Here is an 18063-nt window from a genome sequence, read left to right on the forward strand (position 1 = left end):
AGTTATCATGTAGAAGAATGAGAATTGATCCATTCTTATCTCCTTGTACAAAGCTCAAGTCTAAGTGGATCAAAGAACTCCACATAAACCCAGAGACACTGAAATTTATAGAGGAGAAAGTGGGGAAAATCCTCGAAGATATGGGCACAGGGGAAAAATTCCTAAACAGAAGAGCAATGGCCTGTGCTGTAAGATCAAGCCTCGACAAATGGGACCACATAAAATTGCAAAGCTTCTGTAGGACAAAAGATACTGTCAATAAGACAAAAAGGCGCCCACCAGATTGGGAAAGAATTTTTACCAATCCTACATCTGGTAGAGGACTAATATCCAATATATACAAAGAGCTCAAGAAGCTTAACTCCAGAAATTCTAATAACCCCATTTTAAAAAGGGGCACAGAGCTAAACAAAGAATTCACAACAGAGGAATACCAAAGGGCTGAGAAGCACTTGAAAAAATGTTCAACATCCTTAATCATCAGGGAAATGCAAATCAAAACAACCCTGAGATTCCACCTCACACCATTCAGAATGGCTATGATCAAAAATTCAGGTGACATCAGATGCTGGTGAGGATGTGGAGAAAGAGGAACACTCCTTCATTGCTGGTGGGATTGTAAGCTTGTAAAACCACCTTGGAAATCACTCTGGTGGTTCCTCAGAAAACTGGACATAGTACTACCGCTAGATCCATCAATATCCCTCCTGGGCATATACCCAGAAAATGTTCAAATTGTTAATAAGGACACATGTTCCATTGTGTTCATAGCAGCCCTATTTATAATAGCCAGAAGCTGGAAATAATCCAGATGTCCCTAAACAGAGGAATGGATACAGAAAATGTGATACATTTACACAATGGAGTACTACTCAACTATTAAAAATAATGAATTTATGAAATTCTCGGGCAAATGGATGTATTTGGAGGATATCATTCTGAGTGAGGTAACCCAATCACAAAAGTCGCTTGATATGCATTCATTGATAAGTGAATATTAGCCCAGAAACCTAGACTACCCAAGATACAACATCCAAAACAAAAGAAAATGAAGAAGGAATACCAAAGCGTGGACATTTCATTCCTCCCAAGAATCCTGAATCTATGGAAGGAGTTGCAGAGACAAAGTTTGGAGCTAAGACAAAGAATGGACCATGCAGAGACTGCCCCACCCTGGGGTTCATCCCATAATCAGCCACCAAACGCAGACACTATTGCATACGCCAGCAAGATTTTGCTGAAGGGACCCTGATATAGCTATCTCCTGTGAGGCTTTGCCAGTGCCTGGCAAATACAGAATGGGATGCTCACAGTCATCTATAGGATGGAACACAGGGTTGCCAATATAGGAGCTAGAGAAAGTACATAAGAGCTGAAGGGGTCTGCAACCCTACAAGTGGAACAACAATATTAACTGATCATTACCCCCAGAACTCTCTAGCTTCATATGTAGCAGAAGATGGCCTATTCGGCCATCATTGGGAAGAGAGGCCCCTTGGTCTAGCAAACTTTATATGCACCACTACAGGGGAATGCTCATTTCCTATTTGAGATATATAAGTGAGTCAAATTGCCTGAGATAAAATTTCAAAAAACTACTAAAGGGAAAGCTGAGATATATTCTTTCCCTTAATTAGATTGCAATGACTTTGTGGTATCACAGAGTACTACAAACATCCTCAATAATTTTTACATGTTTTTCTTATTTTTACTGTAACCCTAGATTACTTTACTGTAATATTCTGTTGATGTTGTTGCTCATTATAAAACTCCAATTCAAATATATGTTGTTCTGCCCCCTCATTTTTATAAAAATTATTTCACTGAATTTAAATGTGAACTCAAATGTATGAGTAATTTCAAGGCTTACTTAAGTCCAAAGAGTTAGGGTGTGTCATCACAGACAGGCTTTCTTAATTTTAACCCTTACTAAGAACACTAAAAGTTATTCTGCTTTGAACTGATTTTCATGAGGAGATTGAACCTCAATCAGCATACCCCTACATTATCATCTATCTCCTTAACAGATTTTCAAATAACTACTTGTTTTAGAGGAGGTTTTGCCTTTTTCTATGCTGGTGATAACATTGCTAAGTTGTGTCTGTTCAGTTTATGACCCCCTATGGCTATGCAGACTGAATTAAATCTAGTGGTTAAAGAACAACATGAAAATAAAATGATATATTTGGGGAAAACTGTATAAAATATGACTCATTGTTAAACACTGACATCTGTATAACTCCAATTAGTGTAATTATATATATATATTACATATATATGGCCACACCTAAGGGAAAATAAGTCACAAATGATAAAATTCAAAATTGAAGTAATCTAAAACGTTTGTATATTGAGAACATTCAATGTGTATATAGAATGGCTATCTGTCTCTGTATCTACAACTTAGTACTTTACTTACATAAAATATTCCATAGCCTGCATCCTGATCCTTTGTGTAACTCACCTGTGTTCTATATGGTTATGTGTACATAAATATTATGTGTATACATTCTGTAATACATAATAATTACAAAGTGTAAAACTATCATTCTAGCAGATTTGGCCTGATCACTAATTATGTAAGTGGAATAGACAATTTTTGGAACTTTAAATATGAAAAACCAAGTGATGTTAACAGCAGAAAATTGTCTTCTCTGTCTCCCGAGGATTGAGCAATAAATTGTTCTATTTTTAAACTCTTTTTATTTTAAATTCATACTTTACACTCCATGTTCCATCCCCCCTTATCCACCATCCAACTGCTCCTTTTCTCATACCCCCTCCACACCCCACCCTGTCTCTATGTGGATGGCCACATCCCTAACCCCATCTGATCTCTAAAGTCTCTAGGGCCTCCAGTCTCATGAGGGTTAGATGAATCATCTCGGAATAGCACAGACCAGGAAGTGCTCTACTGAATATGTGTTTGGGGTCTCGTAATAGCTAGTGTATGCTGTCTGTTTGGTGGTCCAGTGTTTGAAAGATCTCGGAGGTCCAGAAAAATTAAGACTGCTGTTCCTCCTACCTAGTCACTCTTCTCAGCTTCTTTCAGCCTTCCCTAATTCAACAGGTGTCAGGTGCTTCTGTTCATTGGTTGGGTGTAAATGTCTGCATCTGACTCAGTTGCTTGTTGGGTCTTTTCCAGGGCAGTTATAATAGGTCCCTTTTTGGAAGCGCTCCATAGCCTCAGTAATTGTGTCAGGCCTTGGGACCTCCCCTTGAGCTGGACCTCACTTTGGGCCTGTTGCTGGAGCTTTTTGTCCTTAGGCTCCTCTCTATTTCCATCCCTGTAGTTCTTTCAGACAGGAACAATTATGGGTCACAGGTATGACTGTGTCATGGCAACTCCATTCCTAACTTGAAGTCCTATCTTCCTGCTGGAGGTGGGCTCTATTTGGTTTGGGGACTATATTCTACAGAAGAAATTAGGTATAGATATTATGCATGCTTTTTCATGTTTGCACATTTAAAAGGAATAATTGGCACTGTAAATACACCTCACTACTCTTCCCCAACTTTGTAATATGAGGAATATCGAGACCTGACTGGGTCACAAATCATGGAGAAGAAAAACTCTGGTTGCAGATCACATATCTCCCTAAAAAATCCTAGACTCTATTCAATGATAAAGAAAAAATTCTTTTCATACTAATGTATGGGTGAATTGTCACCATTTATAAATCGTGTGAAGTCATAATATGTTGATGTTTTCAAGTGTTATAATACTAAATGACTGTAATAATGACTGCAATAATGATTTCAGTAAAATCAGATAGAATGGTACATCTCTCAACAATCATCTCAGGAACTCATTTTTGTATTAGATGCTAATTAATACAAACTCACATTGATAGCAACATGCATTAAATAAAAGAATGTATAGTAATTGATACTAAATGAGTTATCTATATCACACATTCTCTTCTCAAGGTTAAGGGAGCCTTGTGGAAGAAGGAGCTGAAAGACTGAAAGAGCTAGAACAAGCTGACATCTGATCCAAATTTTTGGACATAACAGGACTGCCATATTTTGAACTCATAACAACTAAGATAGTATGCATAAGACTTGCAGAGTATAAAGCCAACATAAATATTAGTATGGAACTGGGAGGGCTCCATGAAGCCTCAATCCAATTTGACTGAGATGCTATCAGCATTTGATGGAATATATATATATATATATATATATATATATATATATATATGGATGTGGTACATAATGATTTTCTGTACCCATTATGTGTTTTATATACCTAAATATGTACATATGGAACCAACTTGAGTTGGGGAGAAGATGTAGTATTGGGTGTTGAAAGTGAACACAGTGGTTGTAGGGATGGGAAAAATCAGAAAAGAGGAAATTCAGAGTGAATTTGATCAAAACACATTATACACATTAATTAATTTCTTAAAATTAACCTATCTGCATATTATTTTAGTTGCTGTATACATCTCTTTGAGTGACAAGCAGAATTAATATCTTAGAATGTTACATGGAAAGTGTTGATCCCTAGGGTAGCAACACTTAGTACTTAAGAAATATATTTGGTTTATAATCTGGGACATCTGAGATAGAGTAGGCTACTGATCCAAATAAACTACATAAGCTGAAAATTATATATTTTTTATTTTTGGTTCAAGCAATAATGGTAAGTAGTATAATGACGTTAAATCAAATAGATAAATGTGAAATGATTTTGTTAAATAAAAGTTTATTTGTGCAAGTATACACTGTATTAATAAAATAAAACATAATTCAACAACAAAGAATTAAATAACTCTTTACTGCTTAAACTTCAAGAACTGATTATGGTAGACTTTATATATTTCTGGATATAATGACTAAGTAATCACATGGGAGAAATAGAAGGTCCTCAATTGTAAAATAATCCTATGTAGTAAAGATTACCCCATCATCACCAATGCCTTCATTTAAATCTGAAAACATATTTAAGAAATTATCTATATGGGAGATATTCAAATATTTTACCTATGTCATGTCTATACGTAGGATGTTCACAAAGCCTACTTTTATATAACTGTTATAGGAAGGACATTATTAAGCAAATTACATTCTATCTGGCTTGCATTAAAAGGCTTCCATTGTTTTTCATCTAGTTTTCCCGTGTAAGTATTTTCCTTGTGATTTAGATGAATCTGTAAGTGTGGAATAGTTTTCCAGTTAAACAGCAGTATCGAGATAGCAAATCTGAACTTGAAACTACTTCTTAGTAGCATCACTACTTATTAGATTGTAGATATCCTAGCAACTCAGTTATCATATTTCCCGAGGACATATACTTAATGCTTTGCTTATGCTTCTTTGCTTTTTTTCTGATAAACTAAAACTGTATGAGCTTTACTGTCACAGAAGTCAGATTTGACTCATTGAGTAATTCTCAATCAGGATAAGTGGACCTCACAACTATGCATATTTTCCATATGATAACTATGTTAATAAAAAGCATTTTCAAATATTTTTGACAGTAACACAATATAAATGTAAGTGTCTGCTCTCTAATTGAGGGGGAGATTTTTTTTTTTAAGACAGCCACAGTTTTATTTCCATTGTGATCCTAGCATCATTTCTGCATGACTCCCAGTCTCCTAGCCTCTGCCATTTTTCACTGTAAGAACACATCACAGAATTTTTAAAATACGTGCCATAATTTTCTAATTAAAATTACAATATAAATCTAGGATTTTTAGAAAACTTAGATTATTTTCAAAACCAAATTAAACTGTTTAACATGTTTTGAAATATGTTCCTTTATCATTGTCCAGAGTTACAAGTGTTAACAAATGGTAATGGGGTTTCTCCTTCTTATAGTGAGCAACTTACTTTTGTTTCCTATTATTTATGGCATAATAGGAACACATGGTTGTTCATACCAAAAAATACATGATATACTACTTATAAATGAATTACATAATTGCTTCTGGGACTTTTGGGTAAGATCAAATGAATTACATCCATATCTGTTTCCTTAAACATCATAGGAGCATGCACAAAGACAAATATATATGATGTGTTTAATGTGCAAATTGTGTTGGCATAACTTCACTTAAAATATTTGCTTGTTTTGTGGGGTGTCTTCATATGAAATAGGCACTTTGACATATTTATATTTTGTCTAGGATTTTAATATATTATTTCCACAAAACATTATATTGTGTTAACATTAATTATAGTGACAAGATTTTCATAAATATTAAGAGTTAAGAAAATGAAAAGTAAAATAAGGATGAATACATATATGTACACACACACACTGGTAACACTGAGTAGAAAGTATTTGCTAATAGAAGGATGAGAAGATAAATTAAGACAATCCAGATACTCACTCCCCAAAGTGAAAACTAAACACAATTTATATATTCTGATTTCCTTATCTTACAAAGGGTGGAAAACTCAGTTTTGAAATGAGTAATATTTTATGCCATCTGATAGCTTAATTTTATATTTTAGTACTAAAAGTACAAAGTTGCACAGTACAAAAACATAGAAAACACATTGGAACCACAACAGCAAAACTATAGGAAATAGTTTCAGAGTTTGGAAGTACAAACCAATTATACAATATAAAATAATATATATCTCCAAAGTAAATCCAAAAAATGTATCTCAGATGCTTTAAAGACCAAATTATTATGGTGATTTATTAACTAAGAAAATATATAATTATAGTTTTAAAGCAATGGAATTTAAAGTTTTCATTATTACAAAGAAAAAAATCTAAAATGTGTACTTTCAGAAATGCATACAAAAAGCACATAGACTAAAAGCAAAAGTGGTGTATATTTGTGATTTAATATTTTCCACAGATGAATCATGAAGAGCTAGAGTCCATAAACAATGATTCCACAGTGATGCAGTTTGTGCTCATAGGATTTTCTGACCTGCCCAACCTCCAAGGGTTTCTATTTGCAGTGTTTTCTGTAGTTTATATTATTATCTTGATTGGAAATTTCCTCATAATCATAATAATCAGTATGGACCAAACATTACAGAAACCAATGTATTTTTTTCTGGCAAATTTTTCTTCTCTGGAAATCTGTTATGTATCAGTCACTGTCCCAAGGATTCTGTTCAACATTGGGATGCAGAACCGAAACATTTCACTGATGTCCTGTGCTACACAACTGTGCTTCTTCCTTGTTTTTGGAACTACTGAATGTTTGCTGCTGGCTGTGATGTCCTATGACCGCTATGTGGCCATATGCAACCCTCTGCACTATCCTCTGGTCATGAGCCCAACAAAGTGCACACACCTGGCAGTAGTCTCCTGGCTTGGAGGCATCCCAGTCCAGATAGGACAAACTTGTCAGATATTCTCTATGAGTTTTTGTAATTCTTACAAAATCAACCACTTCTTCTGTGACATACCACCAATTCTCAAGCTGGCTTGTGGGAACACTTCAGTGCATGAATTATCTGTCTATGTGGTCGTTATGGCGGTGGCTGCATTCCCCTTCATATTGGTGCTTATATCCTACAGCAAAATAATTACCACCATCCTGAGGTTGCCAACATCCAAAGGTCGGGGAAAAGCCTTCTCCACATGTTCTTCCCACCTGCTGGTAGTACTGTTGTTTTATGGATCTGCTACAGTTACTTATTTGAGACCAAAGTCCATGCATTCTCCTGGAACTGACAAACTCCTGTCTCTGTTCTACACCATTGTGACTCCCATGTTCAATCCCTTAATATACAGCCTTAGGAACAAGGAAGTGATTGCTGCACTGAGAAAGGTAATACTAAAAAAATAGGGCCATATGTACACTTAGAACATTCTTATTTACCTTAGCTACTGGTAAGTAACTTATTTTGAAATGTTTTATTCCCATATAGAGAAGACAATCTCTTCCATTTTAGAATGTATTTCCCTTCAAATTTCTCAAATAGTATCTTCCGTTTAGACCTATTAGGAAGATAATGATCTTCAATGTACCATTATGGAAAAACAGTAATTATTTTTTAAAAATAAAATCTTAATAATTCAAAATTTGTTTAAACTATATGGGTACAATTCAAAAATCGATTTCCACATCTTAAAATCAATAGATCATTATTTCTCCAGATATTCATATCTATATTTCCTGACAGTCTTGTATAATTCTGAAGTATATAAAGGAGTAACTACCAGTAGAAACAGAATAATATATGCTTTTTGAATAAGTCAACAGTGATGATTTAATTATCAGTGAGTCTCTCTGGTTCCTGTAAAAAAATTCTGAAAAAAAATTCTAAGTTGGATAGGCTCAGTTCCTATTTGAGTTTTTTTTTTATCTAAGTGATTTTGTTCCCCCTCCTAGGGGATAATTCCAAAATAATACTAAGGAGAAAACAGATTTCAATCCATTCTTCTAATTAGAATGCAATGATTTTGTGGTATGACACAGCACTAAAAACATATTCTATATTTTTCACATATTCTTCTTCTTTATTATCGTAATCCTAACTTACTATTAGAATCTGTTATTGTTGCTCCTCTATAACAGTACAATTCAATTATATATTTATTTTCCTCATGTTTACAAAAATGACTTCTATGAATTTAAATGTAAATCCAAGTTTATGAGTACTTTTAGGATTCACTGAAATCCAAAGAGCTATATTTTGTCTGCATATATGTGCTATCATTATTTTAATTCTGAATAGAGATACTAAATTTATTAATCTTTTGGAGTGATATTTCTGAGGAAACTGAACACCATTTAACTTATCCATACATTTCAATCTTATACTAGATTTCCAAAGTTGCAACTTGTTTTAGATGAGGTTATGTTTTTCACTGCACTTGTATTGCCACTGCAAAATTGTGCCTGATCAGTTAATGAGATGTTATGCATATGCACACAAGCAGTGAAATTTAATGTAGTGGTTAAGGAACTGGGAGGAAGAAAACTGTTAGTAGGTGTGGGAGGAATAAGTGTGGCTAACATACATAATATGATCACAGTATATTCTGTAAATGTATAAAGTTGGTGAAAACAACTGACATAAAATAAAGAATAAAACCATCTTAAAAATTTTAAAGTCATATTTTGTTTTGCATTTCTGCTTCAGAATAAAGATTAATTCTTCCTACATATGCTAATACAAAAATGAATTAATGTATTCACATCACCAGGCATACATGCAATTTTATAGAAAAATTACAATATAATATTTAATCTTAATGACTAGATCTATAAAAATAAAATGTTAAAAGTATGTAAGCTATATTGTCTAAGGTATAATCCATGAAATAAAATTATTTAACTGGATTTCTGTCAAATTTACATAGTTGACTCTGATGATCAGTATTTTAAAAGACTGGAAAATGTTTGAAAATTCATTATGGAACAAGGGAAATGTTCACATAATTATATTTCCATCAATCATTTAGTTACAGATGGGACTATATAATAAATTTACATGGAAAATGTTTAAATTTTATTCTTAACCAAAACTGTGTAAACTATTGTTTCCATCATTAAACATTAAAATCTGTATAACTCAAATTATGACTAGTAGAGATTCAATCACAAATAATAAAAATAAAATTGGAAAGCTATATAATATTTGCATAGCGTTAATGTTCAATGTGTATATAGAATGGCTCTTTGTCTCTGTATCTACAAATTAGTATTTTACTAACATAAAACAACCCATTCTTATATCAAGCATCCTAATCAAATGTGTTTCTCAACTATATTTTATATGATTATGTCTACTTAAAAGTTATGCCTATGCATTCTGTAACTCATAATGATTGCAAAGTGAAAAACTGTCATTGTGGTTTACTTGATCTTAACATTGAATATTCACGTGATATTTGTCACTTTGAATTTTAAAAACAGAGGGATACTAACATTAGAAAATTATCTTTTCATGTCATCTAGGTGTTGAGCAAGAATTTTTCTTTCTAGAAACTCTGTCTTTCTGCTATGGTTTTGGGACTACCATCTACAGATGAAATTATGTATTAAATATTCTCCATGCTTTTTACTTTGTACATAAAAGTAAAAAATGGGCCATCTGATTATCAGTTATTACTCCTCACCATCTGTATACTGTTGGGAATATAGAACCCTGACTGGATCACAGAAAAATATTTTTTATTCATATATATATATACACACACACACACACACACACACAAACACAAACACACATTCAGTACTAACTTGTGTCATGGAGAAAAGAGGTGATGGGTGTTGAAAGTGAAAGGTAATTGTAGGGATGGGAAAAATCGAGAAAGAGTAAAATCAGAGTAATTTGATCAAAACACATTATATGCATTAATTAAGTTCTTAAACTGTCTGGATATTATTTTGGTTGTTGTACTATCTCTTTGAATCACAAGCAGAATTAATATCTCAGTTAGAATGTTGCATGGGAAAAAAAAGTTGTTTCCCAGAGTAGCAAGACTTAGCACTTAAAGAGTATAGTTAAGTTATAATCTGAGACATTTGAAAAGACTGTTAGCAATTGTTTCAAATCAGCTTCATAGCTATAAGTTCTAGTTTTCTTTCTCATATTTGGAACAAACAATAATGCTATGTATTATATGATGCCTAGAATTAGACAGGTAAGTGTGAAATGATTTTGTCAAATAAAAATTTATTTTGACAATATATACACACTTGTCACTTGAGAATAAAACTCAGAGAACTAGAAAGGTTTTAATGCTTAAATTTCAAGCACTGTTTAAGGTAGACTTTATCCACTTCTGGATATAATTATTACATAATTACATCGTGTATCTCTCAAAATGTATTAAAGAAATAATTTGTTTAGGCAACATTAAAATATTTTATATATGTCAAGTCTAGAGATAGAAGGTTGGCTATCAGTGGGAGGAGAGGCCTTTGGTCTTAAGAAGATTCTAGTCCCCAGTGTAGGGAAATGCCAGGTCCAGGAAGTGGGAGTGAATGGGTTGGGAGCAGGGGGAGTGGGGAGGGTATAAGGGATTTTTGGAGAGGAAACTAAGAAAGGGGATAACATTTGAAATGTAAATGAAGAAAACGTAATAAAAATAAATCTTAAAAAGCTCAATTTTATATAACTGTTAACAAATTTGGAGGAATGAGGTTATTTTTATCTATTAACATCCTATCCTACTTGCATTAAAATGTTTCCTTTGTTTTCCATCATGTTTTTCTGTAATAAATATGTAAGTGCACTGCTAAACAGCATTATAGAGAGAAAACAATCTGGACTTTAAGCTATTTCTTAACAGTATCACTACATAGTAAATTATTGATATCTTAGCAGCTCAGTTATCAGATTTCTTATAAGAGCATCTACTTTTTACTTTGCTCATTCTTCTTTGTTTTTTTTTTCTGGTAAATTAAAACTATATGAGTTCTAGGGTCATAAAAGTCAGATTTGATTTCTTGTGCAATGCTCCATCAGGAAAAATTGTCTTCACAACTATGGATATTTTCTTTATGGTCACTATGTTCATAGGGCAGTTGTCAAATGTTTCTAACCAGCAACAGAATATAAGTCTCTGTTGTGTAACAGAATGAGACAATATTCTTATTTGTCTGAGACAACCACAATTTCATTTCCATTGTAATCCTAGGTTCATCTCTACATGACTCCCAGTGTCCTAGCCTCTACCATTTTCTACTGTCACTACTGTGAGAGCACCCTACAGAGATTTTAAAATATGTACCATAATTTTCTAATTAAATTATAGTATAATTACAGGATTTTAAATATATTTTAAGTAAATCACTATTTTTCTAGAATATATTCAATCCAAATTAAATTTTTGTTTAAAACGTTTTGAAATAAGTTCCTTTTCATTGACCAGGCTTACTTAATATTACAGGTGTTAACAAATGATGATGAGGTCTCTGTCCTCCTTATAATAAGCTACTTATTTTCTTTTCTTATGTTTTGCTACTTATTTTCATTTTCCTATTATTCACAACATATTCTGAACCCAAGGCAGCTCATACAAAAAACTACACTAGTTATGATGTACTACATCTATATCTAAAATTCCAATTGTTATCTGAGTATGCATCCATGCAAATATATGATGTGCTTATTATACAAATGGTGTGTGTTAGAACGTTAGCTATGAATAATTGTGCATTTTGGGATTAAGCTTCATATTAAATAGTCATTTTGATGTATTAGTACTTTATCTAGTAATTTAATGAGTTATTTTTGCAAAACAGTATTCTTTGTGTCACCCAAAAAGGATAGTGACAATTCATATCCTTTAATTAATATTTACAGTTAAGAAAGCAAAAGACAAAAATGAGATATGTGTGCACCCAGGCAGATGCCAACAAGAGCCTGCTGACGAGCCTGATATAGCTTTCTCCTATGAGGTTGTGCCAGTGCCCAACAAATACAAAAGTGAATGATCACAGTCATCCATTGGATGGAGCACAAGGTCCCCAATGAAGGAGCCAAAGAAATATCCAGAGAGACGGGGACTGAAGCCCCATAGGAGGAACATCAATATGAACTAACCAGTACCCCTGAGCTCCTTGGATCTATACCACCAATCAAAGAAAACACATGGTGGAACTTGTGGCTCTAGCTATATATGTAGCAGAGGATGGCCTAGTTGGTCATCAATGGGAAGAGAGGCCCTTGGTCCTGTGAAGGTTCTATGCCTCAGTATAGGGGAATACCATGGTCAGGAAAAATGAGTGGGTGGGTTGGGGGACAGGGGGAGGTGGGAGGGAATAGGGGATTTTCAGAGGGAAAACTAGGAAAAGGGATGACATTTGAAATGTAAAGAAAGAAAATATCTAATAAAAAAGATATGCTTGCAATACACATAGAGAATGAGAGGGGGGAGTGGAGCAAGGGAAGAGAAAGAATGGGAGGAGGAAGGAAGAGAGGGGGAGAGAAAGGGAGAGTATTGTAAGACTGAGTTGAAAAAAATAAGTGCTGGTAGCAGGATTCATGAGAATGTAAATTATTTAAGACAATCAAGATGGTCATTCCCCAAATTAAAGTCTAAGCACAGTTTATGCTTCCTTATTCATATAACATATACTGGAAAGAAAACTCAATTTTGACCTGAATAATATTTTATAATTTATGGATTCATTTGTGTGTGTGTTCAGATTATAAGATTGAACAGAACACAGGCCTAGAAATCCTCATCCACAGCCAAAACATAGGAATCCTTTTCAGATTTGTCAAGGACAAATGAGTTATATAATTGAAAATAAGTTATATTTCCAAATTAAATCCATAATAAAATATATCTCAGAAGCTGGAAAAACAATTCAATGTGGTCATTTATGAATTATGAAAATATGTTTAATTATATTTTGAAAGCTGTGGATTTAAATTTCATTATTAAAAAGAAAAACTAAAATGTGTGCTTTCACAAAGTATACACAAGACTAAATAGACTAAAAGCAGAAGTGATGTGTATTTGTTATTTAATATTTTTCCACAGGTGAAACTTGAATAGCTGGAGTCCATAGACAATGCTTCCACAGTGATGCAATTTGTGCTCTTAGGATTTTCTGAACTGCCAACCTCCAAGGGTTTCTATATGCAGTGTTTATTGTAGTTTATATAATTGTCCCAATTGGAAATTTCCACATAATACTAGTAACCAGTATGGACACTGCATTCCAGAAATCCATGTATTTTTTCTGGAAAATTTTTCCTCTCTAGAAATCTGTTATGTATCAGCTACTGTCTGATCAGCATAGTCCAGATAGTACAAACATATCAGATATTCTCTATGCATTTTTGTAATTCTAATCAAATAGACCACTTCTTCTGTGACATACCACCAATACTAACGCTGCCTTGTGGGGACACTTCAGTGCATGAACTGCCTGTCTTTGTAGTTATTTCAGTGGCAGTTGCTCTCCCCTTTATACTGGTGCTTACAGCCTACAGCAAAATCATTGCCACCATCCTGAGGTTGCCAACAGCCAAATGCCGGGCAAAAGCCTTTACGTGTTATTCCCCCTGCTGGTGGTACTGTTGTTTTATGGATCTGCTGCAGTTACTTATTTGAGACCAACATCCTTGTGTTCCTCTAGAACTGACAAACTGTTCTCTCTGTTCTATGCAGTTGTGATTCCTATGTTAAATCCTCTGATATACAGCCTAAGGAACAAGGAGATGACTGCTGCACTCAGAAAGTTAATACTCTAAAATAGGGCCATGTATAGCCATAGAAGTTTATTATTTTCCTAATGTACTGATAACTCACTTATTAAATATTTTGTTCCCATATTGAAAAGGTAATCATTTTTCATTTTATAATAATGCAAATCTTTTGTGCAGTTTATTCTGTTTAGCCTGTGATAGGAAAGATCAACCACCTTCAATGACCCATCTTTGAAGATCATATTTATCTTTAAGAATAGAATTTTAATAGTTTCTATTATCTTTTAAATATATTGGTAGAATTTAAATTCAATGTACATATCTTAAGGTTAATAGATAATCATTTACCCAAGTTTTAAAACTATTTTGTGACAATCTTCTATGATCCTCAAATATATAGAGCCATAATTACCAATAAAAATAGAATAATAAATGCTTATTGAATAAGACAATAAGTAATGAATGGCTTATCAATGAGTTTTTCTGGACCATACTAAAAATGATGAAAAAATCTAAATCGACTCATTTCCTATTTGAGTTTAAATATATAAATGAGTCTTATTGCCTGAGATATAATGTCAAAATACTACTAAAGGGAAAGCTGAGATATATTATTTCCCTTAATTAGATTGCAATGACTTTGTGGTATCACAGAGTACTATAAACATCCTCAATAATTTTTACATGTTTTCCTTATTTTTACTGTAACCCTAGATTACTTTACTGTAATATTCTGTTGATGTTGATGCTCTTTATAAAACTCCAATTCAAATATATGTTGTTCTGCCCCCTCATTTTTATAAAAATTATTTCTCTAAATTTAAATGTGAACTCAAATGTATGAGTAATTTCAAGACTTACTTAAATCCAAAGAGTTAGGGTGTGTCATCATAGATATACTTTCTTAATTTTAACCCTTACTAGGAACACTAAAGTTATTCAGCTTTGAACTGATTTGTATGATGAAAGTGAACCTCAATCAGCATACCCCTACATTTTCATCTATCTCCTACCAGATTTCCAAATAACAACTTGTTTTAGAGGAGTATTTGTCATTTTCTACACTGGTAATGCCATTGCTAAGTTGTGCCTTTTTAGTTTATGACCCCCTATAGATATACAGACTGAATTAAATTTAGTGGTTAAAGAACAACATGAAAATAAAATGATATATTTGGGGAAAACTATATAAAATATGACTCATTGATAAACACTGACATTTTTATAACTCCAAATAGTGTAATTTAAAAATATATATAGATTAGTGGCTATACCTAAAGATAAGTAAGTCACAAATGATAGAATTCAAAACTGGAGTAATATAAAATTTTTGTATATTGAGAACATTCAATGTGTATATAGAATGGCTATCTGTCTCTGTATCTACAACTTAGTACTTTATTTACATAAAATATTCCATAGCCTACATCAAGCATCCTAATCCTTTGTGTAACTCAGCTGTGTTCTATATGGTTATGTCTAAATAAATATTATACATATGCATCCTGTAATTCATAATAATTACAAAGTGTAAAACTATCATTCTAGCTGGCTTACCCTGATCACTAATTATGTATGTTGTCTAGACAGTTTTGGAAACATTAAATTTGAAAAACAGTGATGTTAACAGCAGAAATTGTCTTCTCTGTCTTCCGAGGATTGAACAAGAAATTGTTCTTTTTTTAAAGTTTTATTTTATTTTTAATTCATTTTTTACACTCCATGTTCCACCCCTCCTCAACCACTCTCCGACTGCTCCACTTCCCACACCTCTTCCACACCCCACCCCATCTCCACCAGGATGACCCCATTCCTCACCCCATCTGATCTCTAAACTCCCTGGTGCCTCCAGTCTCTTGAGAGTTATGTGCATCATCTCCGAATGAACACTGACCCGGAAGTGCTCTACTGTATATGTGTTTGGGGGCTTCATATCAGCTGGTGTATGCTGTCTGTTTGGTGGCCCAGTTTTTTTTCCAGTTTTTGAAATATCTCGGGGGTCCAGAATAATTAAGCCTGCTGTTTCTCCTACAGGGTCGCCCTTCTCCTCAGCTTCTTTCAGCCTTGCCTAACTTGACAACAGTGGTGAGCTGTTTTTGTCCATTGGCTGGGTGCAAATATCTGCATCTGACTCTTACAGTTGCTTGTTGGGTCTTTTCCAGGGCAGTCATGATAGGTCCCTTTTTGGGAGAACTCCATAGCCTCAGTAATAGTGTAAGGCCTTGGGACATCCCATTCAGCTTGATCTGACTTTGTGCTTGTTGCTGGAACTTCTTTCCACAGGCTCCTCTCCCTTTCCATCCCTGTAATTCTTTTAGACAGAGGTATGACTGTGTAGTGGCAACTCCATTCCTTACTTGATGTCCTGTCTTCCTGCTGGAGGTGGGCTCTACTCTTGCTATGGTTTGGAGAATAAATTCTACGGAAGAAATTAAGCATAGAAATTATGCATGATTTTTTTATGTTTGTACATTTAAAAGGAATAATTGACACTATAATTACAATTCATTACTCTTCCCGACCTTTGTAATGTGATGAATATAGAGCCCTGACTGGGTCACAAATCATTGAGAAGAAAAAGTCTGGATGCAGATCACATATATCCCTAAACAATCATAGAGTTTGTTCAATAATAAAGAAAAAAATTCTATTCATACTAATACTCTGGTGAATTGTCACCATTCATATATCATGTAACATCATAATATGTTGATGTTTTCAAGTGTAACAATACTTAATGATTGCAATAATGACTGCAATAATGATTTCAATAAAATGAGATAGAATGGTATATCTCTCAACCATCATCTCAGGAACTCATTTTTGTATTAGATGCTAATTAATACAAACTCACATTGATAGCAACATGCATTAAATAAAAGAATGCATAGTACTTGGTACTAAATGAGTTATCTATATCACACATACTCTTTTCAAGGTTAAGGGAGCTTTGTGGAAGAGGGAGCTGAAAGACTGAAAGAGCTAAAACAAGTTGACATCTGAACCAAATCAGTAATTTTTGAACATAAAAGAACTTCCACATGTTTGAACTCATAGGAACTAAAACAGCATGCATAAGACTTGCAGAGTGTAAAGCATAAACGTTAGTATGAAATTGGTAGGGCTCCATGAAGCCTCAATCCAATTTGACTGAGATGCTAACAGCTTTTGATTTAAAACTAATACATTTTATTCAGGGATGTGGTGCATAATGTTTTTCTGTACCCATTATGTGTTTTCTATATACCTACATATATACATGTGGAACCAATTTGAGTTAGGGAGAAGATGGGGCATTGGGTATTGAAAGTGAACACAGAGGACTTAGGGATGGGAAAAATCAGAAAAGAGGAAATGCAGAGTGAATTTGGTCAAAACACATTATACACATTAATTAAGGTCTTAAAATAACCTATCTGCATATTATTTTAGTTGTTGTATACATCTCTTTGAGTGACAGGCAGAATTAATATCTTAGTTAGAATTTTTCTTGGAAAGATTTGATCCCCAGGGTAACAACACTTAGTACTTAAGAAATATACTTGGTTTATAATCTGGGACATCTGAGAGGGAGTAGGCTACTGTTCCAAATAAACTACATAAGCTGAAAAGTATATTTTTTTTTCTTATTTTTGGTGCAAGCAATAATGGTAAGTAATATAATGATATTAAATCAAATAGATAAATGTGAAATGATTTTGTCAAATACAAGTTTATTTGTACAAGTATACTTTGTATTAATAACAGAAAACATAATTCAACAACAAAGAATTGGATAAGTTTTTACTGCTTAAATTTCACGCACTGATTTCGATAGACTTTATATTTTCTGGATATAATGATTAAGTAATCACATCGAAGAATTAGAAGGTGCTCAACTGTAAAGTAATCCTATGTAGTAAAGATTATTACCATCATCACCAATGTCTTCATTTAACTCTCAAGACATATTAAAGAAATAAT

At 33.4% G+C, this 18063-nt stretch overlaps 1 protein-coding gene and 1 pseudogene across 1 annotated transcript; both read left to right on the plus strand.

The window, feature by feature from the left end:
* The first annotated feature begins 6824 nt into the window (after positions 1 to 6824).
* Positions 6825 to 7769, plus strand: LOC110290006 (olfactory receptor 10AG1-like). Its single transcript, XM_021156464.1, has one exon. The coding sequence runs from the start codon at positions 6825 to 6827 to the stop codon at positions 7767 to 7769; it is 945 nt and encodes a 314-aa protein (XP_021012123.1).
* A 2426-nt stretch (positions 7770 to 10195) lies between these two features.
* LOC110306502 lies at positions 10196 to 14187 on the plus strand (annotated as a pseudogene).
* The last annotated feature ends 3876 nt before the right edge of the window (positions 14188 to 18063 follow it).

The sequence above is a fragment of the Mus caroli genome, chromosome 2 (genome assembly GCF_900094665.2).
Source record: "Mus caroli chromosome 2, CAROLI_EIJ_v1.1, whole genome shotgun sequence".
In the NCBI taxonomy this organism is placed as follows: domain Eukaryota; kingdom Metazoa; phylum Chordata; class Mammalia; order Rodentia; family Muridae; genus Mus; species Mus caroli.